We start from the raw sequence: 18063 nt of genomic DNA, 5'->3' as shown, positions 1-18063 counted from the left end.
TTGAAGAAATACAAAAACAGGTCACTGCATTACAGCTGCCACCACGACAGGTTTAACTCAAAAAGCCACCATATCAACTCCACACTTAGGAAGACTAAAGTTGTAAACATCTGAGTACAAAAACCCCATGAAACTATGATTTATTTCAGGAAGACAGTAATGTCCAAAGCAGCATCAATATTCTTCATCTCTGCTCCCCCTAGAGGAGAGGTCCAGGTAAGAGTGCTTAGAGAAGAGCCTTAAAAGGCAGCAAAATACTCCTGCTGCATGGCACAAGGGAGGCAAAACACAAGGAAGGCAAACTTCACTGACTTCACAGAGCAAGGCAAAGAGAAGTGTGAAAGGTACCAGAAGGATTTTGCGCTCATCCTCGCTGGTCTCTGCCTTCATATGAGTGCGAGTGGCCTGGGGGCTGACCGAGGTCTCGTAGGCAGGCACCATGGGGGACCCTGAGCGGTCCAGAGACAGGTTAGTGATGCTGGCTGACCTGCAGGGACAGAGAACAATTCCACTGTAAGTATTCATCATGTGTGGTGCTTCACCACAGCAGGTCTAACTTGCAGCATACTAAAAACCAGCTCAAGCCTGGGACACAGTTTACTCTTGTCAGCACAGACTGCTTAATGCTTCCTCCTTTGTCAAGGCAGAAGAAAGGCTCCCTAGGAAGCAAGTGTATTGCTTTGGAACTGCTAAGGTAAGCATAAACCTCTGTAAAAATCTTGTATGAAGCAGTTGGAATTAAGTTTAGGCACACCAATTCATACATGTCTGTATTCAAATTGACTGGGGAAGGGATGGCATGATGAGTAATTAGAAGCTCCAGCAGTTTGGAGACAAGACAAATGTCAGCAAGGGTGGCCAACACCCAGATCCCCGTAACAGAGCACTGAGATTTCCTTCTCTCCTTGTCCCATTTAAAATTCCTTGTCCTCAGCTCTCAAATACATGGCTGAAAGCTTGCAGAGTCTGAAGTTTGAGCACTTGTTCCCCAGAGCAGCTAAACCATTTTCTGAAGCTGAAGTCACTGCAGTGGGCAATCCCCCTTGTACTGTGACATGGAGCACCCCCCTTATCTCAGCACAGCTGTTAGGAAATGTTGGCCGTGCACCCCAGCACAAACACACCATTTTGCAATTATCATTGCGTAGTTACAAATGCAAACAAGTTCCAGATACCTTCTGCTCCATTAACCCACAACTAGACCTGAGACTGAATACTTTGCAACTTCTCATCATATAGCAGCAATTGCAGGGTAACCTATCAGTGCTAACAGCACTCTAAGGAGTGAGGATGGAAAATATTTCTGCATATACCAACAGGGAAACTCAAAATGCCAGTGTTGAACTGACTGAAGAGGCTTGCATCAATCTCATGAAAACAGTTGCCAGCCTCTAGCCTTTGGAATGAAACTTTGGTAACTTTGGTGAACTTGCTAACTGGCTAATAGAGATACTATCATTATTCCCAAAAATTCTCCATGGATGATGCGGCTCAGCCCAGGCATGAAAAAAGCAATGCCACCCTATTTCAGTTTTTATACTGCAGAGTAATGCATCTCAACAGAAAGCATCCTAATGCACAAGATGAGGCTGACATGGAAGTCCATAACTAATCACTCCTGCCAATCATTTTGCAACAGCTGCCTTAACTGTACCACATATCTGTAACCAGCAGGGATTTTTTTATTTGGGTGTAAGCAAGTTAGAACAGTGAGATTTCACATCTGTGTCTTTATCATCATCAATTATATCGAGGCCTTTACTATATATATGTTTTTTAAAAACAGAGAGGGAGATTTTGCCATGGAAATGTTTATCCTTTAGAAGGACCTGCAAGGGAGCAGTTTGAACCCTGCTCGCAACATTGGACTGTTCTGCTGGGGTTTTCTCCCCCATCATAAAAACCAAGATTGAGAACAAATAACACATTTCCCACCCACGGGGAAAACAAATAGCAATATGTAACTTCTGTTACCTGCCTCTAAATGCACTCAACCTGCATATTTTCTGCTTCATTTCCTCTAGAAAGAGGAATAGTAAAGCTTCTGTCAAAGAAATGGCTACAGCTGCTTTGACAAGATCTAAAGACTAACATCACTTAACCCAAAGCCAGCAGCTTGCTTTCCAAAGGTTCAGAATTTTTAACAGAGATACATCATACCTCATCATTACACGTGTCCAAACAAACAAGTACTTTTGGTGAACAGCCAAAGTTAAAATTTCACTTGAATAAGCAATCTGGGCCTGCCAGATCAAGATTAGAACCATCCTACTAGTACATATTTGAGCAAACAGCAAAAACCTTTTAAAATAGGGGTATAGTCAAGCAGGAAGCAGGACACCATCCTCAAGGTTTCAGACATTTCTTGACGTTGCAGCAGTTATTTAGCATTGGATTTTTAATTCTAGACTCCTTGCCATGTTTGCCCAATATTTATTTTTGGTACTCATTTATTCACCAGTATTTTACTCCCCCAGGTGAGATCTTTGGGTCTCAGATGTACAGTCAGTGTGCATCTCCTCCTAACCATCTCCATCACCCAGAAGGATAAAGGCTGCAAGCAGACCATTCTCCAAAAGGCACACCCAGTAGCCTTCTCAACCGAGTTCCCCTGTCTTCACTGGTCTTGCCAGATCCCTCCAAACTGCTAAACATTGTGTATTCCTCTAACACCAATGCAAAGAAATTGCTGAATTTCCCAATGTCCCAATTCCAGTTTTGAAATCTGGATTATCTTTGCTCTGTTCCTCACCTCTCTGCCTTACCTTCATTTCCTTAGTTTAACCATAAGGGAAGCATTGCGACCAGCACCATAGCAGAAGCACTGTGAAGTGGAAGCTACTTGTACTTCTAATACCAGCCTATTTAGTGGGATTAAGCTCAAGTACTCACAAATTACACTAAAGCTCTCATGAACACTTTCAAGTTCATCCCAACACTCTTGCATAAAGATCTATGAAGGGAGTTTAGCCTGAGGAAGCTTGATAATTTAAACAAGATTATCCTTAATGGAAGAGCAAAGGAAGCAGATGGGGATGCTTACAAACAAACAAAAACTACATCTCTGCTCCTTCTTGACCTGAGTCTTTTTGTCTCCCATCACCAAATATGTGTTACTCCTTTTTCTTCAGCTTTCTCAGAACTGTACTTTTCTTAGCCATTTCCTTCCTCTCCGGTCCTCTTCACCACCACTCCTGCTTGAACAAGTCAGCAGCCAACTACAGGCCCTCAGAAGCAGTTAACATGAATATATATTTATTAACATGAATACATACACAAATAGTTCTTCCTTACCACTCCATATGGGCAGTGAGATGTCCCATCTTAGACATGAAACAGCACTTTCAGTAAAAATGAGCCTGGAAACCCAGGCATTAAAGCAACGAGTATGCTAGGAGTGCATCCAGAACAGAAAATACTCAGAAATTATTAGTTTACCTGTTTCTAGCTGGTGACTTCCCTGCATCCTCCTGGACAGACCCAAGGCGTGCAGACAACGTGGTAGCTGAAGAGTCTGGGTGAATCAAACTGCAGGGAAAGGAGCATGGTAGAGATGTTTGAGATATCTGTGACATCCAGCATATCAGAACAACTGTAATTAAAGTACAGTTAATTGTCATGTTACCTCTCACTCACACCCATGATTGTTAAACCAGCAAGGGAACAGAGAGAGCTTTCCCCATCTGTAGGCCAAAGGTATGTGGAAGACAGTGCTCCTGTCTTCTTCCAAACTTAACTCTTGAACAATACAGACTATTCCTACTTCCTGCATTATCCTGCCTTCCCACCTGCTTCCCTTATTTCCCTTTCTTCCACATCTTCCTTTCCTACAGGTTGCTAATAGATACTTTGGCACTAAATCTCTCCAGTACACCATCTTTGCAATCCAAGCAATGCTACCCATAGCTACTGCTAGACAGCTTTTGCCAAGACAGCCTGACAACCTTCTGTAATTGTTTAACTTGATCCCAACTACCTTAGACGTCCTTCTGTTTCCACCCCAAGAGGAAGGACAGCAGATGTTCAAGCACCATCTAAAGAAATTCCTGTTGGCAAAACTGTATCAGACCTAAGCCACTACAGGCCAACTGATTCAGCCACCCTGCTGTGCTCTAGCACAATAAATGCTCCTAGTGTGATAAATGCTCTTCATGAGAAACTGTAAGCAATGCAGCTTTGCCTGAGTAGCTGTATTGACCCAGAGTACACCACTCCTTCACTTCTAAAGGACATGGCCCTTCAAATTAGTTAAAGCAGGAACTCTGTGTTCCACCTGTTCAAAGAGCAGAGCCACGTCTGACAAGTACATGCACCACCAGTCACCCTGAATGCTTTTCTCACTGCTTTGCAGCATCTTATCTCAGATACATTCTTTTGGAAAGAGACAACTGCCAGGTTTTCTTTTGAAACAAACCACTTCTCATGCAGAAGCCACTGTTAGAACACAACCTCTGCTCCATTATGAAGTTGTGAGTTGCCAGTTCCCATTGTGGCACCATTTAAATTCAATATCTTGAATTTAAATATCTTAAGGTCAATCAGGAACTTACCAAACAGTATTTAAGAAAAGCACTGTAACCCACTGCAAAGTGCAACAAGCACTGACGAAAATGTTAATCCTGCTAAAGCAACAATAAACCACCTAATCCCAAATCTCTCTTCCTCTCACACATAAAAGAGGTCCACATTTACTCAGCGTCTCTCAAAAAGACTGCGTTATGAGTTATGAGTCTTCCAACAATAGGGATTATTTTGAGTGCTACAAATAAAGATTCTTTCTTTACATGGTCATGTCTACAGGCTGCTGAACTGTTGTTATAAAGGGACTAACAACACATCCATAGACAAAACTAACAATACCTTTAGTATTTTGTACATTTGAAGAGAAGATTCTGAGAACATCTACTTATTTCCCAATTCAAAATTTGGTAGTATTTATCTCATGCATTGTTACATTAACACTTTAAATGACCATAACATTAAACCAGAAGTACTTTTATTTATTTAGGCCTAAACCTGATAATTTAAATGCTTCCAGACAGAAGCATCGTATTCTGAAAAGCAACATGCAAAGCAAGAGCCAGGGCATTTTCCGAAGATAGTAAATGGTTTGACAGGTTTTCTTTTAAATACTATCAGAAGAGCTGCTATGGGGCATATGTCACTAGCACTACCACTGAGATAAACAAAGGTTCTGACTCAAGACCTCCTCAGCAGTTTCACATCTGCCTGTTCTTCTGTTTTAGAGAAATGAGCACAAATACCATACCTGACTATTTCTTCTTCCCCACAACACTAAATTAAACCAAGGTATTCAAAAAATAACTTGCATAGCACTTGAGAAGTACAGTGTTCTTTTACTCATGGTCCAAAAATAAAGATCCTCTCATTTGAGACCAATAGGAATAAATATACTTTGAAAGGAGATTGGAGGATCTTTACAGGTCCTCTCTATTGTCCTTTCAATCCCACTTCATCTGAAACACGTGGTTACTTCCATCACTTCTTTTTTACCTACACAGAGAGTATTTCTTACATTCTCTTGCCCAATTTGAAACATGACAGGTAAAGCACCAGTGTTACACTGACATGCCTCTCAACACAGTGGTGGTTAGATGGTGTGATTTTGGTTCTGTTTTTTTAAATTCTAAATAAAAAAGCCTGCTCTGTCACTGGTATAAAATCACTGAATCAGTACAATAAAGGAAGAACTACAAAGCACGCACAGAATTAGATTCTTTTCACAGGAGCTGGAATCTAAGTTTACTAGGTGGAAACCACCAGCTTTTGTCTAGGCAGCTGTCAGCCTGAGAACAGTTGAGATTGCAGAGCTCAGCATGCAGCCACTGCCTTTACCTTTGCCAGGTGAGATCCTCCTCCAGGAAGATGTTGCGGCTGGCTTTGCGGCTCCCCACCGGCGTGCGCGGCTCGCCGGGATCCAGCACGGACACGGAGCACGCAGAATCCGACAGCGCGCTCAAGTCTTCCCCAATGGAGTTGCTGTCTGTGGAGTGTGCGTAGCTTAAGGCTATTTTCCGGCAGTAGGTGCAGGCTCGGAGATCCCCTATGGAAAAGGGAACCAGAGAGTGTGAGCAAACAGGAACAAACAGAACTCTGTTCCTGCAGGATCAGAGGTGTATAGTGGCGCAAACAGAAAGGATTTCTGTTTCAAAACCTCTTTGCAAGTCTAATTCTCATACTCTCTTAAAGGGCAAAACCCTGGATAATTACACACTCAGGGAGTTTTTCCAAGGCAAATGATACCAAACACAAGATCAGCAAAAGAGGAGAGAGAAGAGAAACAAGGAGAGGAAGAGGGAGGGAGAACACACGTGCCCACTGAAATGATGGCAGAACAGCCAGTCAGATATGACACACCAGCTGATGTCTAGAATTTGGTAACTGGTATTTGAAAGATTTTCTCCCAATCCTCAATTAAAACATGTGGCTCATACTTTAAAACTACTGTTACTCAGAGCAGCTTTTCCTCAGGCATACTTTATTGTACTGCACACTCTTGTTCAATAGTGGCCATATTTGTTTTGTAGTGTGGTAAAAATTAGCAGGCATGGCATAATCCACCATCTTTCATAGAGAAACTGGTAGAATTAAGTCCTGTGATTCTTTTTTCTTGTTTTTAGGCCCACTACAGACCTGTACAGCATTTTCTAGAAGATGTCAGGATCTCAGATGCAGTAAACCAAACAGAGCTGAGCACACAGAGACTGCTCTGTTTCTCAGTAAATAAACCCTACCTGTGTAGCCCATGAATTTTCCAGGGATTTCCTGATTGCAGCATCGACTACAAAAGATCTGCCCACAAAGTCGACAGTGGTGCCTCCTTCGGAAAGTGGTGAATTTCTCACTACAGTCGTAACATTCTTTGCACTGGCTGTCAGGCATCCAGTACTGCTTCAAGTCACTGTCCTACAAGAGAGGACAGCAGATGAAAGCTTTTTCTTTTGTAAATAAGAAAACGTCTAGTTTCATGACTCTTTGTAGACTATGCTTATGGAAAAGAAAATTTCATATCCACATATCTGTGCACGTGTGCACACACTCTTGCATAAAAGCACACAAAGGATTTTTCATGTGGTTTTACAGGGAGTCAGAAGACTGAGAGCTCTGAATTAAGAGAATAAATCCAGTAGGACTTTGCCTCCTTGATCCAAAATGGAAGCAAAGCAGAATAAAACTACCAGAGGATGTAGACAGAAGTCAAAAATAAAAAAATATATGAAGTAGCGATTGCCCTCGCCTCTCATTTGCCCCCAGCACATGAGAGGTCCTCAGCTAGCAGAGTTTTAAAAGGAGAAGAAAAAAAAAACCCACAACATATGAGTTGAAGCTGTTATCTAGGAGTAAATCAAGTTACCAGAAATTATCACTGCAGGAAGATAATTTCAACAGCTAATATTGGGATATGTTTGGGATATGTTTGGAAAGGATTACATGTAAAAGGATACATGTAAAAAGTTTTATTATTTGATCTAATTCTTCAACATTTCAGTAAACAGTTGGAAAAGCCTATCCCAGATTGATTTTGTTTCAAAATTCCAGGTTAACTGCCATGTGAAGAAAACTGAAATTCACATTCAGCAAACAACAACATATATTAATTGAAAGCATTGGTATAGCCACAGGAAAAACATAATCTTAAAAACAGGGAGTTAAAACTTCCATCGCTGTAGAAGCTATAGAGCAAGACAAACTCTCAATTGTGATTCTGAGCACACCAGCTGCAACTCCCATGGATGGACACAACTGCTAATGGTCACATGACAGCCCTGCCTGTGCAAGAGTTCAGTTCTAGCAAAAAGCCTTTTCAGAGGGACTGAATACTCCAGGTTTTTCTTAGGAAGAGAAACTGCTGCAAGTATTACCTCAAAACAATCACAGAGGAGAGTAATCACGCAAAAGAAAGGGGATCCCTCCTCTTGTTTTCACATAATCAAAAAAACCCCATTGGGTTTTATTTTAAATTGGGATTTATTTTTGGATATTTACACACTAAAGTTTGACATAGCTGCTACATCAATTTTGAGACCAAAGCAATTATGATCAACAACACAACACTTTCATGCTGTCCTCAGGCAAGAAAACCCACACAGAAAGAAGCTGAAGACTGCTCAAGACAGTCTAGTGTTTTAGCGAAACTTGAACTTTAAGATAAACACCCAGCTTCAAGCAGGGAAAGCTTTGCCAAGGAACTGCTGCAAAGCTGCAGGGTATGCCATATAACAGTTTTTGTTGCAACACTGCATGATAAGACAGGTCTCTGGATCTACCACATAGAGAGAGGCTGTTCCAGACACCAGTGCTGTGCCCCACTTGCATGTGACTGTGTCCAGAAACCCAGTCACTGCTGGTCACACCTCCCAGCTCTCTGCTCTCCTTGCAGGCTGTTCTTGCCCATGAGGGAGGGTTCAGAACAAAGTTTGGCATGCCTTAGCAGTAGAGGCTCATTAGAAAAGCACCTTCCAGAATCTGATACAAGCTTCCTACAAAAAGTAAAGAGGTCTCCTGTAGAGGCAGGCCAAGTCCACAGCAGGAACAAACTTTTGCCTGAAGTGACTCAAGCAAAACATGGCTGCAGTCAAAGGCAGTGATGCATTACCTTTTTAACAGAAGTCAGCATGCTGACAACTAACAGACTGTTTCCAGAAGACCTGGTCATATTCATTTACTGCTGTATCCTGTCTGTTTCAGCACGCCTCCAGTAGCTTCAAATACATCTGAAAATCTCTAGGGCCTTCAGAAGTTGCCACAAACTGAAATATTAGTAAGGGGCATACTCAATGCCCTGCTTACTGCAATGAAAGGCTTCTGCTTCACTCTCAAAAATCTTGCCCCTTTCTATCAAAGCAAGATTATTCTTACAAGCAGAACAGCATGGGAAGCTAAGTAAGTTTACTCAAAGTCTACCGATAAAAGCTATCTAGCCAAAAGCTGTTTCCTTCCTCTACCAGTTTTTAATCAAATGTACTTTTGCCTGTTCATGTCTTGCCCACAGACATAGCTATTTATACCCTCACTTATAAATAGGTGTGGATTCTTTCCTCAACTAGAGCCTCTTCTTAAAGGTATGGTCCAACTCAGCAGATGGAGATGAAATCAGCAAGTCAGTAGCAACCACCAGACTCTTGTCTGTAATTGAAATTAATTAACAGGGCACACTTTTCAAGCAAATATTGCTGACGAATCAGTACCACAATAAGTAGCAGATTTAAACCACTCTAAGAATTCTCATTACTATTTGTGACAGTTAATGTGTTTCACCTGTCCATGGTTAGCCTTCTGGGGAGAAAACTATTAGGAGGTTTATTTTCACTAGACTGGGTAACACTTAAGTGGGAAGGAGTCTAAAAAGAGAGCATCTGGTCCAAGCACAAGAAGCCAAGTAAACACAATGATTCACCTCCCCAGCATGACAGATGTTCGGCAAGTCAAAAGTCAGCATCAAATGAAATTGTTTCCCCTACATTCACACAATGCTTTTTGAGTTTATTCGCTCATCCTTCAAACATCCAGAAAAAAAAATCCCCATGATGTATCTAAAAAAGAGCTCAGAAAAGCCTAGTAAAGAGTTAGTTTTCTAGATTATTTGGCCTACAAATCCTTCTAAAGAAGTACCTGGCTCTTCCCCTCCATGATTTCTTTGAGGCGTTTTAAAACAGTGCTGAGGCTTCTTAACTGAACTGCAGTTCGAGGATCATGACCTCCAAGGGGTGGTTCTACTTTCCTCCGATTGTCTGGAAGGGAATAGAGAGAAATATTCATTCCTTCCGCCATACATCAACATCAACACCCACATCACAACACAAAGCCCCATTAGAGGGAAAAACATTCACGTATAGATACATTGTACAAAGTTACAACGTGTATGGCTCCTTGCCTTTGATGCCAGACAGTTTGCTGTGACTGACATTTTAAATACCACCCTCTGTGTTTACAAGAAGCCATTTAGGTTCTCTGAGAATGAAAACATCTTTCAAAGAAGTGATTTTCAACCTACTAGATGAAGCTTGTAGTAGTCTGTTACAAAGCACTGAGGTCTCATTTTTAAAATGCCCTCTAGGATACTTGCAAAATAATTGCTACAATACACACACTAATTCTAGGAGTAGTATAAGTAAATGCTTTGACCTGAACTTATTTAAAAACTACTACAGCAAAAAAAATCAGAACTCTATTGCTCAGTTCCTATTAAAAACAGTAATTCAGAAGTTCACATTTTCAAGAGGTATGGGGTTTTTTGGTTTGGTTTGGTTTTTTTCGAACAAAAACAACAGGTTGTTGAGAATTTGTACAGTCATTATTGATTAACTATAGCAAAGAGACTTCCTGAATAAAAATGCAATGCAGCTAATTTCTGTTACTTTGAATCATTGCTGAACAAATGACAAATAGGCTCCTTCTCTCCAGGAAGATTTGAAATCACAGCTCTCTATTTACCTAAACACTTAAACATTTTCAGAGTCTCTTTCCTAGATTAATAACTTTCTGAACAGTTTAAAGTTTCTTACCAGCTTCGTTGCTCTCCATCTGACTAGTGTTTTATTCAGCTTGCCCCAGCACAGGAAGAGCAGACATGGCTGCTCCCTGTTTACTGCCTGAGCTGTCCCTGATGTCAGCAGAACGCTGACAGCTCTGCCTGAAGCCCGTTAACTGTTGCTGTGCACTGACAGCTGCGCTACTGCTCCGTGTGCTGCAGAGCAAAGCCCTCCCTTAATGGGACTCAAACTGTGGGATTCCATGCTCCTCTTCAGCTTCTCAGGAGGTATTCTTAGTCAATCAGCCCACGTTTTGCTGCTATGTACAACAAAGAATGCACATTTTCCTTTTTAAGAAAAGAAACCCATTTCTGTAACTGGCCACTTGGAATGGATTTCTTTTTAAAAACCAAACAGACTTTTGGGCAGTACAAAGTTCAGTATTTTAGGGTGATTAAGGGGACCTTCATATTTCAGGAAGACATTGATAATACCAGAGAAACCTCTGGCTCCTCCTTACTTCTATCACAAGATCTGTGCTGCATTTACTTCCTGGTACTTCCTCCGAATTCAAGAGTATCTCCTTTCCAGGAATGTTGCTTCCAATTCAAAGAATTATCAGATCTACTGCCTGACTACCAATAAATCTGGTCAGGCAAGTGACTTCCAAAAACAAACATACACAGCACTGAGGAAATGCCACTGGTAACTCCACACTGGTTCTTGTTAGTTAAATGCCCTTTCCTCTGTTCCATAAAACAATGTCAGAACGATGTCACCCACGTGAGAAAAAGTGTGCCATCAGCAGTAGCAGCACATGGCCAACCTGTTTATACTAGAGAAACTGACTGATTCCCAGATTAAAATTCAGCTGGTTCTTTTCCTTCTCAATAATGAGATTTCTCCCTTTCTGAGCAAAAAATACAGTATAGCAAGAAAGTAAGAAGTGAACATTCCTGCAGTAAAGGAAACACTGTCTAAAACACCATCCTTCAAAAAGAATTCCCAGGTATCAATCTTAGGTTAATTCGTACCCCTGATCCAAACTGCATTATTATAAGTTAATTTTAAACTTCTACAGCTAAAAACAACAGTTAACTTATTTCAACAGTAAACATAATCCTTCCTATATGCATTTATGGTTGCTGATCCTTGGTAAAAACTAAGGAAAAAACTCTAAAGTAGAGAAATATTTTTTCAGAGAGTTTCATGACTCTACAGTATTTTAGCATTCATTTTACAGTGAATGACAAAACAAAAACACCACAAGAAGAACCTTGTTGCAACCTATAGTTTCAGTTTGTAAGAGAAGTGACCATACTGAACTACACAAAAGGTAGAGATTCACACAGTTTCAACAATTAAAAAACAGCCCTGCCAGAGATACTAGTTTTGCTAATATGAAACAACATAAATTGCTTTCTAATTACTTGCTGCCACAGCATAAAATTTCATATTCAATTTCAATTTCACAGTTCAAACATCACATCTTCCTCAAATCACTGTCATAAAAAGTACTGCCCTTAACTTCATTTTATAGCACGCATTTTCATGTTCCAAAATCTTTTTGATTAGAAAAGATGCTGTGGTAGTAATTCACGCTCCACAGTGGTTTCCAGTAAGTACCACATGCTTTCCTCAGGCCCTCTTCCCCTATATGATCACTGGCTATTCCTTGGCTCCTGCTCAGCTCCTTTGCCACTCTGCTACAATTGTCTAGCATGAACAGCATTATCCTGCATGACAGCGTACCAAGCTATAAGTGCTTTTACTACCCATGCTCCCTCTGCAGCAGTCAGCATTTCCAGGTCTCCTTAAACAGGATTTGCAAGCTGTGACATTATCTCAGTGACAATAGTCTCATTGTTGGACTATTTTGGTTCAATCCAGCACCTTGAAAGCCCTCATCTGACAGCACAGCACACGCAGTCCAACACAACCAGCACACAAAGATGCAACAGACTACCCAAGAGAGAGGCCACAGGAGCCATTGCAGAGTCTCAGCACTGGCTCTTCAGCCACACAACCCTCAGAGCATCTCTGACATAAGCCAGGCATCCAATGCTCCTCCTATTTTCACAAAAGCCAGTAAGGAGCTATTTCAACGTTTTTGTGGAAGCAGAGCTGAAGGGAAGCACAGAACTGAACCCTACATAACTGCTGCCAGACAGTGTCCTCCAGCACCCAGCATCCCTCCACGCTGTTCTGCACTTGCAGCTGTCAGCACAGGCCCCAAGCAATGAGATGTGCTGCACAGACACTACAAGCTAATGGGCAGATGAGGGGTGAGGGTCAGCATCTTCAGGAGCAATTTCATTTCATCACTATTTAGAGACACCAGAAGCAAAGTTTTATTTATTTATTTATTCCTTTCAGTTTGCTTAACTTGATACATTATTTAAGATTAAGTAGGCTAGAGAGACCTTTGTGAAGTGCTTATATATTTTCCTGCCTACACTTGCCCATGTTATTAAGTATCTAAGTAATGGCAAAGCCTAGAGAGACATTTACAGGCCTGTGGACACAGGGCTACAAGAAAACTTAACTCAGTTAGACACCTCTCTGTCACTGAAGTCAGTGGGTGAACCAATTTACCAATCTGGATGTTTAAGTAAACCCCATCACTTATTTTCCTGCTTTTCACCATTTAGATAAGATAATAATTTCTAAGATTATTTGTGCAGGCCAGCATCAGCTGCAATAGCAGAAATAAAATTCTCTGTTACTCAGAGACAATCCTCAAAGACCTAAGGACTGAGCACTACTTAAGGTCAAAAAAGGAAAGAAAAAGAATTTTCTAAAGTTTGCTTCAAAAAACCCAATGCCTGACTTTTAGAGAAGGAAAGTGCAAGTATTTTTCCCCCTCTTCAAACAAAGTGAGATGGCCTAAAACACTCCCCCAAACCTTCTCACTAATCCAGTACACTTTTACATGTGTCACACAGAGCTCATGTTTGTTACAGCACCAAGGTTGTTTGGGAGAAAATACTCAACAGCAAGTCAGGCTGCTCAGCACAAGGTACCACAGAAATCTCTTAAAAAAAATGAGCAGCAATTCCTGCTTGTCCTAACTTTACTTCTTTTCAGGCTAATTCATTATGACATTTTTTTAAGCATATTTGCATCCAAACCCAGAGATATGAAAGGAGGTCCTGAAAAAGAGCTGGAATAATATAGAAACAGTTCCTCCCATACTCCTTAAACTAAATCTTATTCCCTGGCTGCCTAATTCCAGAGGAAGTCAAACAGCAAGATTACTTCTGCCTTCTGAGTATCAAACAACATACTTCACCTGAAGGTTTCTAACATCTAATCCCCAGGCAATTTCCAAGAGGTACCAAGTAAAAGCAAATTGGCTTATCAATCAAGAGCATACAGCTGTTCTTGAGACATTTGAGAAAATTCTTTAAGAAAGAGCCCAAGCAAACAAAACAAAAACCCCAAATAAATAAATTAGTTAACCTCCTTAGTTGGTTCACTGGAAGTACAACTAAAAAGATCAAATACTACTAGAGGGCAAGGAGGAAGATGAAGAACATGTTTAACTAAGCATGCAATGACTTAGGTAAAAATGCTAGTTCTCTGTACTAGACTTTTGCCTGGCTACCAAAACTACCCATCTTTCTGGAAATCCCATACACATTAACAACATTTAGGATCTGATTTGTTTGCACTAGGTACCACACTCTCGGAAACACTGCCTTGCACAAGATTGTTACGCAGTTTAGCAGTTTCCTCAAGGCTATCATCAACAGCCAACAGTAACCAGTCAGATCTCAAGAGGGACCCCTGTAATCAACTTCCTAGCTCTTTCACATCTTCATAAAGCCATTACGCAGCTGCACCTTTGAAATTACAATCAATCCACATACCAGCTAAAAGATTCAGTACAGAATCTGGCAATAGTTTAGGCAGGATTGAAAAAAAAAATCTTAAGCACAACCTCCTATTCAATTCTTCTTAAAACAACTACAAGCAAAACCTTTCATTTACAACTCCCTTGAAGACCCAAACACCAAATCCATCCAGACTAAGCATTAAAGTAAGAGGTAGCATGTTGATGTTAAGAAACTGTAGTGTCTTGAGACAAAGCAGAAATGTTCAGGATCAAAGTTCAGGTGACTTTAAAACACTAGATGTGTTTTGGCAGCCTCTTCTGTTCCAGACTGTTTTCCAATTAAAAGAGCAGAGCCCTAACAAGAAGTTATCTTGCTGGAACACCAAGAAGGGTGGAGGGTTATGAGGTTAAAGTGCAATCTCACTAAGAGAAGCAGCGTAGCCTGATACTAAATTCTGCTATGAATCTGGACACTCAGTGAGCCTGTCCTCACATCCTTCCACCTCCCCCTGAAGCATCCTGGCTAGTGCAACATTGTCTTATAGAACAAAGAGCTGAAATTACCCAGAGTTGCAGAAGATCTTCTTTGCAGCTCACCGCTCAGTTGTTTTTTGTAAGGGATTGGTGATCTCAGAGACTGAGCCCTCGTGGGATGCTGAGGACTGGACCAGCCACCACTCAATGCTTGTGGATCACTCTGTCCTGCCTCTGCTCTCTCTGCTGGGGATGAAAGCCTCCCATCATCTAGAGTTGACAAAAAGCAAGAAACCCCCCGTTCAGACATGATAGAAAGAAAACCAGTAGTACGTGCAAAGCTAGGGTTAAAAAACTCTCACAAAAAAGCTTTTAGATCATAATTAAACAAAACAAATGATTTTTTAGTTTTATAAGTACTATACATATCATAGAAACAGGACAGTAGGCTGTATTCAAGGCTCAGGCTATTTCAGAAATTCTCTAATGTGAAAAGTGTCAAAAAAAAACCTAGCAGATTATTCATTAATCCAAATGTGAATTATTCTTGCAAAATAGAATAGTTACACTTGACTATCAGCTTCTGACTTGAAAAGAGATTTTCAGTTACTTTACAAGTCAGTACTGAGGTCACAGTAAAGTTACCACAGCCTTTAATTTCCATCAGCAGATCAAGTATAGACAGGTTCTCATTGATTCCACTAAGATGCACATTTCATGTGTTGTTTCAAGGTTGTTTTCTCATTCACTTAACAAAAGACATTGCTGACTCCAGCTACTTTTGTCAGAACAACACAAGTGAAGCCAATATTGACCACATTTTATGCTACTTTCAATAAATTAACAATGACAGGTGCTACTCCAGTATGCAAACTAATAGGAGTCATACCAAGTAATTATTTTTCATTCTGCATAAGAAGAGCCTGAACAGATCAGTTACACAAAAAGCTGTTTGGCTCTTTTCCCCCAGCTCAAACATTGCTGAAGTATGCTTAACAAAGCTGGATAATGAACAGACTAAACAAAAGCAGCTGACCAGTGTGCCATCTCCAGTAAAGGGATACACAGACTTTGCACAAAATCCAGGTGCTTTCATTCACCATTCTTAGCAGGATCTCTCTTTGAAACAAAAAGGAACTCACACAATTCTTTCAGAGTTTGCCCACTGAGAATATTTAATGATTTAATGATTTAATATTTAATGACACATGCAGCACAAAGGCCAAAATCATGTAATACTTTTTAACATACAAAACTTTCACAACACTTCAGACTTCTTGATGGGGAACACCTAAGCCATGCAAATTAAGTGTGGACTACCAGCTTTATTGCAGGTCAGCTGTCACCCAGCTGCAGGTGTGAGATGCACAGGAAGGCGAGAGGTGGATGAAGTCTGAAGTAAGAACTTGCACTGGAAGGACAAGCACACATTTTGCTCCTGCAGGCTGGCAGAGGGTTACTCCTACTTTCAGCCCAGAAAAAAAAAAATCATACAGGCAAAGGAAATTCTGATGTCAAGCTAAGAATCTATACAATAGTACCTGCTAACTGGCTTGTCTTAGACCTTCATGGGCAGCTACAGATTTCCAGCTGCAAGACACTGGCTATCTTTCCTAATAAAGCTCTCCTACACCACCCAAAAGCCAGATGCAACATCTCTCACTAAAGAGCTGACATCAGCCCTTTGACATTATGCTGCTCTGTTCAGAGGTGTTTTCACAAGCAGCAAACAGCACGCACATGCCATGCCCACACATCCCCCAGCACCCACCTTTGCTGAAACGGAAGAGATTTACAAAAGAGCTGTAAGCTGATTTAAAGGGAGGCTCGTCCTGGTCAGGAGTCAGGGGTTTGAAGTGAGTGAGATGCGATGGGCTGCTGGGAGAACGAGGTAGGTCACTGCTAGAGTCCAGTGTCGGAGAGCGTTTCTCATCTGCAGCCATTTCAGGTGCCCTGGAAAGAGGTCAGCAGCACACATTACACAAGGGAATGTGAGACAGAACCTCCTCAGCCTTCTGAGCAGGAGATAGATGTCTTGTTGGATCCCAGAGGACAGACATTCACCCAACTGACCACAGGCAGCTGCTATCAGCACAGACCAAGAATGCCAGAGGAGCCCACGCCCCCTGCCCAGCCACTGACAGAGAGCAGCACCTCTGCAGAGTGTAATGCAGAGTGCCTACTTACACAGCCAGAGCAACAAAACAAACAACCACTACACTGATGACACACTGCAGCAGAGGCTTATGAGAACTTGAAGTTTTCAAGTGGAGATTCTGCAGGCATACCACAAAGAAGTTTTAACCTTGACAGCTTTTCTCCTAATGTTGTGACTTCTGCAGCCCTTGTAACAAAACTGAAAACAGGCATGCCTGAGCAAGCATAAGGCAGACTTGTTGTTTGGCCAGGTTAACTTCAGAGTGAGAAGTAGAATGAACTACAAACAAGAACAGGACTGAAAGATTAATTTTGGTAGGAAACTGTTTCCCTCCCCTCTGCATTACAAAACAGGCCCTTGTGCAGGTTACCAGGGAAGCAACTCAAACCGTGGTTCACTTGTTGTCAGATCTAACACCTTCAAACATCCTCATTTTCGGGAGCAGCTCCATTTTGGAAAAACAAACAAAAACCCCAAACCACTTTCTGTATTAGAAGAAGCCATACTTGTAAACCCTATTTTCTGTGTACCAAAGCTGCCATACAGCCAAGAGTCATACTTTTCCCCAGCCCACACTCTTTAAGCTGATCAGACACCCCATTTCTTTCACAACACATCACTCAGCCTGCATTTCTAGCCTGCTAGGCTAAGGTGCTTACTAACTTCATCTTTGTTTAAGAAAGATTTAGTGAAATGTTTGAGAGTAGGAACACAGGCAGCTGAGCTGATGGAGCCTATGAGCAATGGATGATTTTTACCTGTGCCAAGGATCAAAACCCCTTGTGAACCTGCTACCTGCTTAGCAGCTGATAGCCACTTCTTCACGACATAACAATTTCCAGTTCCCACAATTATTCCCTAGAACTTTCAGGCATGCATTGCTCACTAGAACATTTTCTTCCAAGTTCCAAGAAGCCACACTGCAAGAAATTTGTGCAGTCCAGAGAAAATCATCATGATCACCAGGTGACACTGAAAGTGCTGACAAGCAGCTCATGTGGCAAAGTTTGACTTCTCCTACAAAGAATGCCAAAAAGATGCGTGTGCAAGTCATTCACATGACTGCTCAGTGGACTTCTGCTTGCTGCTCTGTACTTCAG

The 18063-nt window shown here is 41.3% G+C and overlaps 1 protein-coding gene across 1 annotated transcript in view; it reads right to left on the bottom strand.

Moving 5' to 3' along the window:
• Positions 1 to 16755, bottom strand: part of PIKFYVE (phosphoinositide kinase, FYVE-type zinc finger containing) — a 60421-nt gene extending 43666 nt beyond the window's left edge. Inside the window, exons 1-7 of the mRNA XM_059475726.1 lie at positions 16577 to 16755; positions 14896 to 15075; positions 9634 to 9752; positions 6756 to 6927; positions 5857 to 6064; positions 3439 to 3528; positions 349 to 487 (exon numbers count right to left, since the gene is read on the bottom strand). Coding sequence (XP_059331709.1) covers positions 349 to 487; positions 3439 to 3528; positions 5857 to 6064; positions 6756 to 6927; positions 9634 to 9752; positions 14896 to 15075; positions 16577 to 16748 — 1080 coding nt within the window. The 5' untranslated portion in view covers positions 16749 to 16755. The remainder of the gene's footprint in view (positions 1 to 348; positions 488 to 3438; positions 3529 to 5856; positions 6065 to 6755; positions 6928 to 9633; positions 9753 to 14895; positions 15076 to 16576) is intronic.
• Between the last annotated feature and the right edge of the window lie 1308 nt (positions 16756 to 18063).

Source organism: Ammospiza nelsoni, chromosome 7 (genome assembly GCF_027579445.1).
Source record: "Ammospiza nelsoni isolate bAmmNel1 chromosome 7, bAmmNel1.pri, whole genome shotgun sequence".
NCBI classification, from domain to species: domain Eukaryota; kingdom Metazoa; phylum Chordata; class Aves; order Passeriformes; family Passerellidae; genus Ammospiza; species Ammospiza nelsoni.
This window is presented reverse-complemented; position numbering and strand designations above follow the sequence as displayed.